At 40.2% G+C, this 10,491-nt stretch overlaps 1 protein-coding gene across 1 annotated transcript; it reads right to left on the bottom strand.

The window, feature by feature from the left end:
* Positions 1-3,270: 3,270 nt before the first annotated feature.
* On the bottom strand, positions 3,271-5,133 carry lft1 (lefty1; the record flags this gene model as incomplete). The annotated part of the gene is made up of 4 exons (XM_079358488.1): positions 3,271-3,607; positions 3,996-4,235; positions 4,414-4,660; positions 4,869-5,133. 4 exons carry the CDS (start codon positions 5,131-5,133, stop codon positions 3,283-3,285), a joined length of 1,077 nt encoding a protein of 358 aa, XP_079214614.1. The 3' UTR covers positions 3,271-3,282.
* Between the last annotated feature and the right edge of the window lie 5,358 nt (positions 5,134-10,491).

The raw sequence follows: 10,491 nt of genomic DNA, 5'->3' as shown, positions 1-10,491 counted from the left end.
GACAGTTTCTAATATTTGTGTTTTGAAGAAGAAAAAATGCGGTTGATTTTTTTTAAAATTTAATTTCTCTCTCAACTTTATTAAAGTTTACAAACTGGTTAACAGTGACTTTGTGGTTTGTTACAAAGAGTTCACCTCTGTCACAGGTTTAACTGTTCATTAACACTGGATCAGAAAGAATCCTTTAACTTTTCTACACTAGCTTAAGAACAAAAGTAAATGAAGCCAACTTGGCTCAAAGAAATACAAAAAAGACAAAATAACCAGTCAGGAGGTTGTGCCGCCTCAAATGGATTAACTGTTAAGAAATCTTAATGTTTATTTTTGAAAGTAAAAGGAACTAAACCCACAGACTGTCCAACAGGACATATACTTAGTGTTTTAAATGTAGGACTTTATTTTGTACCATCTTCAAGGAAATGAGTTCAATTTACTGTCCTGAACTAAGAGAGGGGATCCAGTCTAATGACTTTAAAAAATAAACTTCGGCAGCTGCCAAATTAATCAATAAATCTTTGTTTAGTCTCTGTTCATAACAAATGTCTCAACACAACAACATTTAAAAAAAAAAAAAGAGCAGGTGAAAGAGCTTACTCTCAAAGACCCAAAATCAATCCTTCATGAGCACCAAACAAACATTTAGCAAAGTCACAGTGGCAAGAAAAAGAGATTCCTTTTAACGGGCAGAAAGATACAAAGAGAGGTCAGGATGTTTAAATCAGGTTTCTAAAATGCCTAAAAGGTTTCATTTCCTTTAAGGACAAGTTGTATCATGTTTTAAGAGTCAGGGTCAGGATAAGAAAAAAGCAGATATTCCCAGTACTAACTTCAAGGAACATCCTGTCTTCAGAGTTTCCCCAAATGTGTTTCGCTTAATTTTTAGGACAATGAATTTGAAGTAGCCAATCCCCAAAGCAAGCCGTCACAAACCACATGCTTTTATTGAACTGTAATGAGAAACATTACATCTGGCTTTTTTAGCGTCTTTACATCAATACATTACATGTAATCATGTATTATGACGTTGAATTAATGATGTGGCCTTTCAGTATCATAAAATGTAATGTAATAAATGAACACAAAGCTTCACTCTCTCTTCTTGTCAGAAGTATACGTTTGTCATCATCAGGTACAAAGAGTTCGTCACACTGCAGCAGTACGCTCTACAAGAACACGTTCGTACCATTTCCAAAGGATACATTCAAGTCTTGATAGTACACATTTTCTGTGTATTCGTTCAGTTTGGGTACACTCTGTAAAAATGATCTTGATGTCAGCAGACTGCAATCTATTCTGAGGAGCTCTGACCATACTTGAAGAAATGTATATCACATGGAATGTCTCAGCTAGCAGCGTAACGAGAGAGTGGTCTCAGGAGATGCTTGACATTCAAAGAGTGAAGAGTAATATGGTTCTCCATACCATGTACAGAGGAATGTAAACCTGGAAGGAGTTGGTGATGTATGTTGTGAACTGTATTTAACGGATGCACAGAGATCATTAAACTTGTCTGTCTGTCCTCCAATCTGTCTCTTGCGTATAATTGTCAGATCCCCAGTTGGGTTATATCATCCAGTCTGTTTTATAGATTTAGCATTAGGGACATTTAGTTAAACCTCTTACAGGTCCCAGAGCATCAGGGTCCATTATTGATCCCCATAGCTATGTAAATGTCCCCATTGGGTACCAACTGTAAGGATACTTATACCTTTATTAATGGGTCTACCTTTAAGGCTACTGCCCCACTGATGAGCTGCTGGACCCGTAAAGGTACAAACTGAGTACATTACAGTGTACTGTTTAGAGTCTGTTTTGTTTCCAGCAGTAAACAGGATTCTCTCGTGACTGTGGATGAGTTACATTTAAATAGTCAGCACTTAGCAAAATCAGGTTCATGATGAAGTTAGTTTTTCTTTCACATGGCTGAATTTCCACCAAAAGTAGGTGCATTTAATTCTCCAGAATCAGGAGGTCAAGTGTTAAAAGCCCCAAGTGTCCTGGTGAAGGACCTCCAGAACTACATGTGCCTCCCTTTGTTTAACTCAGACCTGTGGGTATCCTGTAGGGATTTAAAACACTAGTTCAGATTTGTAAACTTTGGGTTTTACCATGCACTTTGTCCTCTTACTTTTTTTTAGCAGCCCACCCTTATTTGACAGGTCAGAAGACACCCCTTGGTGTGTGACTTTTAAACCTGTTGGCTGCACCCATTATTCTTTATATCCTTTTATGGGAGTTCATTACTTCTGAAAACATGTAGATTTGTATTGTGTGAATGACTTGTAGAGACCATGAAGTGTGAAATGTCAGATTTAACTTTACTGATCACAACAATCTTAAAGGGGTTTATTATACGTGTGTAAGGCGGAGAACAGAATGTATGAGGTTCATTCAGAGGACCACCTGTGTTCCTACTGTTCCTCATGGTTACCACTTGAGGTGTATGCTGGGAATTCACTTTTCCACCCAGACAGACAGCTGCTTGTCTTTGGCGAGGCAGCTTGTTTACCTCCATCAGCAGCATATTAGTGAATGACAAGACCCCCTACTCAGACAGCAAACAGCGCATTAGGTATTGGGTCTGATTGCCAATGTTTGACCGGCCTCAGTCAGATGTAAACACATGAAGAGGCCATTCTGGCTTATTGTGAATTGACCTGTAACTCTGTATGTGGCTGTGTAGCTCCTTCCCTCTGTAAATAAAGCATTACAAGTCAGTTCGAGCTCCTTTGTCAACAACAGCGTGCCCTAACTCTAACAAATGTTAGAAGTCATTAGGCAAATGATTTGCTCGCCTCTGGTTTCTTACAGGTGTAAATAAAGAGGTGAAAGAGGAGACAGCTGTATGTCTGCATCTGAATGTTAACATGAATGTGAAAGGAGCCAGACAGCCGCTCGGCAGCAGGGGAGAGGAAGACCAGGATCTCTTAAGTGAACAAAATATTTTATTTTTTCCAAACGTAAACTCATTCCTATTATGTACAGCTCAAAAATATAACACTTCAGACAGAATTTGAATGATTGCTGTATATATTCAACATAACAATACAGATTCGTATAAAAAAAGATATCAAAATGTACAAAATATATAAAAGTGCTTGTGGAGGGAGATGGAGTCTCAGGCAGCAGGGCGGCCTGTTGTGTATGGATCTCCCAATAAATGTCCATTTAAATAAAAGTACTAGACCATTAAATAGAGAAACCCCAATCTGAGAGGCACTGCGTCCTACAATCCCAGTCAGCCACGTGTTATTATAGGACTGTAGTAGCTGCTTTACATGATCATACTATAGAGACATTGTCCATTGTGCACGCACACCTCTCTACAATCATATTAGGGAATTCAGCCACTTCTATCTCAGTGTAATCCCCCTTCTTCACCAGGTACATGATTGGTAAGGGCGCGCTCTCGGACACCGTACACCGCCTCTCTCCGTAGCCAAAGTTGCGCTTTGGTTGTTTACAGCCTCCAGTGCACCTGAAGGCTTGGTACCCCGCAGGCTCGATGATCCAGTACTGAGTCCACGTGAGGGCTCGGAAGTTGACAAAGTACTGTTCTCTGCAGCAGGTGTCTTTGTTTTGGTTGACGTCACAGTCGCCACGAGAACTGGGGAGGAAACGATAAAGCAAAGTTAGATTATTGCGGTGACAGAGAGGGCCTGAAGGGGCCCAGAGCTTCATTTCTAACTATTTATGATATCCAATGATTTTAAGTCTGTCAGCCATCATATGTTGACCTGACTAAAGTCTACTCTGTTCATAACTAAAAATCCATAGTAGGGGAAACAGGCTTGGACTTATTGGTTGTCTCAAATGCCAGGCAGTGATTTAAAGCCACAGTTCTCCCGAACATGTGAATGAGTAAACTGACGTCCCTCTGTCGCCCCACAAATCGACTAATGAATGCAAATGGTGACAGGTAGAAAAAAAGAGACGATACAGACTAATTGTCACCCTGATACAATATCCTGTATATCAAAAGCTCGCGCCCTTACCCGTATTCTTCGAGGTTGAGTGTGTAGAGGATGAGCTCGGGCTTTCCCAAGGTGTTGTCAGTCTGCTCCTGGGTGGTAAAGCGCACACTCTTGGCCATCTCTGCCGCGTAGCTGCCAGGTCTCTCGCCCTCGATCCACACTTCCAGGTGCATAGGTGTCTTCTGTTGGCTCTTGGACCAATAGTGCACCGCCTGCGTCACATCAAAGCTCTTCCAGCCGGTCTCGTGAATGGGGATCAACCTGTGAACGTGAGAGATAAGGGCGATTAATTAAACGGAGATAAAACGGATATTTCCTGGAGAATAATGCAATTTGATTATTTCAAAGGCAACCAATTGACGCCGTGCTAATGTCATGACTTAACAGCCCAACAGTTAATGCAATTTCCAAACGTCACCATCAGAAATGGACCCCTTACCGAGAATCTATCAGCGATGTCCGGTTGGAACCATTTGGCAGCACCTCCACCCAGTAGATGCTGACGCGGGCGTTGTTCACAGGTCTGTGGTTCTTCCTTTCCACGGCGAAGCGTTTGTGGAAGGAAGCCCGCTGGTAGAGCTTCAGCTCCGCCATGGTCACTTCGCTGTTATCGGGGATCCTCGCCTCCATGTCGAACACCATGCGATGCCTCATTGTGTCAGAATACACATACTCCCCGGAAATATCTGCAGCAGCAATGATGAAAGCGTTTTAGGCGACGCATGTTTATGCTTTTACTTTAATGGTGCGTAAAATAGTCGTTTACGCACCAATATAATTACGCTCAGAAAAACTTTTTACTTAAATCTTTTACTTGTTGCTATAAAAAAAATCATTCTTATATGAATTAATTTCAAATGACATGCTACATTTTTTAATGTTGAAGTCTCATACCTGCGTTGCCAGGGATTCCCCTCAAGATGCCCGCGAGACTGGGCAGAGATCTTCGTCTCCTGCTGTGGTGCATCTTCAGCATTGACGTGTACTTGTTTTTGATATGCGCTGGAATAACAAGATTCTCCAAATCCCTCTTGTGGATTTTAGGAACTTCATCCAATCCAAGTTTCTGCAGCAATGCGTCCTTCATATCCTGGTGCGTAAAAGCTTTGGCAAGCCCGAAGAGAGCCGTGAACAGAACACAAGCGCGGAGTAAATCCATGATGGAAACTTCAGTGTGATAAACAGGAGCACAGTAGCTCAAGTCACCCAGAGATAGACAGTGTCCCTCTGACACGCCACCGGCCTCTTATATTCTTGCGGCCCTCCCAGTCGTTCACACTTTGTCAATGGGGGCAGGGGCCCTTATCAGAACAAAGGTGCGACCATCCTAAACAGGATATCTAAGTGGTCATACTTCAAACAGCAACAATTAGACTCGAGTGCCATCCGTATTGTGGGGTAATTTCGCCATCACTAAAGTTGTGCTTGATGTTGGTGGCCTGGGTTACATTTGATAAAAGAGCAAGGAAAAATCTTCCCTTTAGCCTAAATAACTCCTGTAATTTACTCCTGCTTCTTGTGCAATAATAATGTTATAAGATGTCACCTGATCTTATCTGTATTTTTATTCTTAAATTTGATTGCATTGCAATATTTATTTATGGGATAATTTGTGCAATAACTTTCCATCCTTATGTGCACTGTGTGTGTCTCTTTTTGATTTCTTTTTCGTACTAGCTCTTGATTACTGTTTTTAATGTATGTTTTTTCTATTTCTATTTTTTTTTGCACTGTGTGATTTTCTTCTGCTATCCTGCTTTGCTGCTGTAACACTGTAAATGTCTCCACTCCCGAGATGAATAAAGGATTATCTTATCTTATCTTAAATAAGGTCACATATGTTCACCGTGGTTAAGGAATATCACACAAACGATCTCTGTGTACATTTTACACATGTATACATTTGCTCAGGGTTATACAAGTGTTCTCAATGGTTTTTGGTTCAAATACTCCTGCATGGACTTAAACGCTCCTCTATAGAAGAAAAATCAACAACAAAACTCAACAGATGGGGTGATTTGGCTTATCATTCTGACATGTTTAAGCACAGTATAACTGATTACAAATGAAGTCTTACAGTTGGAGTTAAAACATGTTTGGTTTTCCTGATCTAAAATCCACTTATTCGAGTTTTGTCTCTCGTAACTCATGATCAGTCATACCTTGTGTTTGTTTCACATTGTAGGACACATGTCCATATTTTCTTTGTGTCTTGAGATTCAGTTATAACTCCAGTATTAAAAGCTTGTCTCGCCGGTCCCCACTCTGAAGTGTGCTCTCTGCTGCTACACATGCGTCCCAGACAGACATCTCTTGACCCTGTGAACCTGAAGTGCCCTCTCTTCAGTAGCACCCTTGTCTACACACACACACCCAACACTCAGCCGTGTACATTCCACTGAACCATGTCAGGCTGGGACAGTCTGGCAACAGTCTGTCACACAGCAGCCTTCCTTCTTTCTGGGTGGCAGGGCAGCGGATTTTGTCCAGCAAAAGGTGGACAAAGATCAGCTGGAAATCCAGTCTGCTCATTCTGGGTACAAGTATATAACAAGGAAGTATTGCAGGGCTCCAAGGGAGAAGGGGGACTGGAGGATTAGATGTTTATTCCGAGCCCTGTCACCCATTCTAGACCCTCTCCAGAAGATTAAAATTATTAGCCAAACAGACAGTTAATCCAGGGGCCGGGGGCCGGCGTGGATGTGGATTGGGGCAGGCTCTTCACAGGTTGGTGATTATCTGATTCCATTGCGAGGATTTGCCTTGCCTTTTTTGTCACACAAACATTAGAAGAAGGCAGCTCTCACTGGCTGCCCAGAAGGCCCTGCCTGTGGTTGTGTATTGGCCCATGTTTGCTTAGAGATGTCAGACAGACTGAAGGAGCACACAGGAAGAGCAAATGACAGATGACTGCCAGACCAGCTCACTCCATATAATGCCTGTAACTTACAAACAGACAAATTATTAATTAGTGCCGGACATCCTGGTACTATCTCAAAAAGGCATTTTTTACCACTGGACAAAAAAAATGTAATTACATTTGAACATTATGATGTATGTATAGATGGAAGATTAGTGATATAAACACATTAAATACATGTGCACTAATAAGTTAAATAGTGTTGCTACTACATTAATACTGAATCTGTTGAATCTAAATCTATTTTCAGTAAAGGTGATATAATCACTGGTCTGGTGTTAATTATCATTTTCTTTTTAAAAAACTCCAACTCTAAAAGACGGTCAGATCGAAATGATTCTCTGCACCAAGTTGACGTGTGAAAACTGAAGATGTGCTTTTAAAAAGGAAAAAGAGTATGTTTTGTATTGTAGCTCTATTTGATGTCCACTCTAATGGACGTTTCTGTAACTTTATATTATATTTATATTAAATGTGTTAAAAATAACATGATAATGTCACTTGGCATGGCCTAAGAACAGAAAAATAACTTTAAAAATTCTTGCTACTTGATTTTATATTTCATGCATGAAAGGATTAAGTTGAGACACTGGCCCATTGAAAATATCTGGTTTGTTCGTTTAAATCCTTTCCTAAAACTATAACTCACACATGAGCTTGTTTTATAGACCCAGGGCACATTAATGAGGCCTCCAGCTGCAAAGTCATTATTGTAAATGAGCATTAAGGTCTACTTTTCATCTGAACTGATCACCAAAAAAGAATGCATCAGTGATGATACATTAATTTATAAAGTGATAAAAAATAAACCAAATGAAAGCCAGCACAACATTAGCAAAGAAAGCCACAAACACAGAATCAACGTTTTTTCAGGTACTGAAGCAAATAACAAGACACTTATATTTCCAAAATGTAGATTATTGTTTTTCTTAGGGGGGTGGAGGAGTAGAGGTAGAGCTCTTAAGCACAGAGACTTCTCCAACAAAGTCCACTGCTGATCTCCAAACCGCTCTATTGCAGACATGTAAATTGTGAGTACATCTATTGTCCAGTCCAGCCAAAGGCCGAGTCTAAGTGCCTGCTCTCCAGAGCCAACAATGCACAGACCTCTTTCACTCTCTGCCTCACATTACAACCCCTAATTCGGGAAATTAAGATTCCCTTTGTGTGACATTTCACAGTCTTTCTTCCTTCCCATACCAATCAAAGACAAGTTTCCTAGTTCAAAGCTACATCTGATGTCTCAAGGTGCCATTTCTTTTCAATCAAAGGCCAACAAGCTCCCACAATCAACAACTCAGGTGTTAATTAACATCCACGCATTTGCATTCAAAAGCAGTCCAATTTATAGGTCATTCCCTTCCATTTGTGAAACATGAAATCCCCTTTGCTTTGCAAAATGCTGTTTGTAGAAGGCTTGGTGGAAATATGAGGAAACACATCTTGGAGGCTATGTCAGAGGAAGAGTTGGCTTCAGTCTGATAGCTGTCCTCTCTGTTTGCACATTATACAGTATGGATCAGCATCTTATTTAGAGTCTCCCTTGGAGCAAGGCGGCGCTGCAGGCTGCTCCACAAAGTCAATATTGAACTTGTGTTGGTGGTCAGCGCAGATTCCTCATTATGCACACAGCTCCATTGTCGCCGACTTCCTGATCTACTATTTACCACTTTATCTTCATACCAAATATTTGGGGACATGTACCGCTTTATTTTGCTCCTTAATGTCCATTACAATGGTTTAGTGCGGTCGCAGACGAAAGGTCCACTCCGAGTCTGGAACAGTCGATGCAGCTGGCTGCCAATAATCATCGATCAGTCTGTCAAGAGGGGAAAGCGCTAGACCTGTGCAGGGACGACACAATAATTGCTCAATGGCCTCTACATCTAGACGAAGTACAGGGCAGTCTAATTGCATTTCACACAGCTAATGACAGCTCAATCAGGCGCAGAGACATGAGGCTTTAATCCCAGTGTAGACTCCCCCAAATAGGATCAGACATGATTAGATAGGACTAACAATAAATATTTTCATTAACTTTTTAATTAATCGACTCAGGGGAGACTTTCGGAATGCAACTTTCTTAAAAGTAATACAAGACTATTCGATAAAATTACACGATTTAAAGGCTCTACACTCCCCATTTATTTTCAAAGCCATTGCAATATATGTAGATAATTTGCAATCTGTTATTATCACGAATTTATGAATCTGTGCTGCAAAATGTTAAATGGAAGAAAACCAGAGGGAAAAAATACACTCGTAAGAAATACAGAGGAGGTGCTGTTGCCTACGAGAACAGTCAAGTTTAAAAGTTGCATCGAGAGTCGTTGTGCAGCAGAGGGCGCTGTGGTTACACAAAAAGCACTTTCATAACGGAATCTGAATAACAATGTAACTCGGGACTGTTTAATTTTTAACAGTAGTTTTTCTATGAGACAACCCCTATCGAAACTTGAATCTCTGGCCTCATCAGCAGACACGTTAACAGTGATTAATAACTCTGCTGCACTTCTAAGGATGAAATGAGACTGTAAACACGCCTGTTATTAATTCTACTTAACCACCAATATTCATCTTTTTGAACTGGCAGCATTTTATTTATATTCTGTGTTTTATTTCATTGTTTCTCATGAATTTCCTCAGCCTATTTAGAAGACGTGCAACTGAAGAGTAAAACAGATATATTAATTATACTATTAGACAATATTTGACACATAATGCTGATTTAGCTGTTAGATAGATAGATAGATAGATAGATAGATAGATAGATTGATAGATAGATAGATAGATAGATAGATAGATAGATAGATAGATAGATAGATAGATAGATAGATAGATAGATAGATAGATAGATAGATAGATAGATACTTTATTGATCCCGAGGGAAATTCAAGGCATCCAGTAGCAGTTTGCTTTGTGTTTGTGTTTGTGTGTCTGTGTTAGCTGTCTTTCTATCTGCTGCTGTTAAATGTGTGATCCATTGTTAGTGATTAACTTGTTGTTGATCAATGCAAAAAAACTCAAAAGTAACTGCAACCATAAATGCTTTAAATTGGACGTGTAAATCCCTGTCGTTCATTGTAAGTTTACAATACTTCAAAAGGGTCAGCACACCCATATTAATACCAATAGGCTGATGATAAGCTCTGTGATGAGAAGTGCTCTTAATGCTTTAACCCACCCACAGTGATTAACAACTACCAACAATAAACACGTTAAGATGGGAACAATGAAATCTGAATTAAAGGAGAACTAATCCCATAGGGTTACACATGCATCCGAATCATACATTTGAGGTTTCCCTCAAATCAATAGATACCATGCATGTGAGCGACAGATGTGCTGTGACCTTTTCCTGCAGGATCAAACAAATTAATAGATTATTTGAAAGAGTCAGAGCAGTATATTTACATACTTATTTACAGTTGCCTGCTGACTTTTAGTGCAGAACATGTGTGCACAGCCGAGACAATCAATCATCTCAGAGTGGTCACACGCTGCAGAATACATAAACTGTTGCTTGTCTGTTTCTGATAAACATTCATGCCAGTGCAGTATGCTTCACATTACAGTCGGTCACCATCAAAATCTGCT

The sequence above is a fragment of the Symphodus melops genome, assembly GCF_947650265.1.
Source record: "Symphodus melops genome assembly, chromosome: 1".
NCBI lineage: Eukaryota > Metazoa > Chordata > Actinopteri > Labriformes > Labridae > Symphodus > Symphodus melops.
The sequence above is the reverse complement of the archived record's forward strand: the minus strand, read 5'-3'. Positions and strand labels throughout refer to the sequence as shown.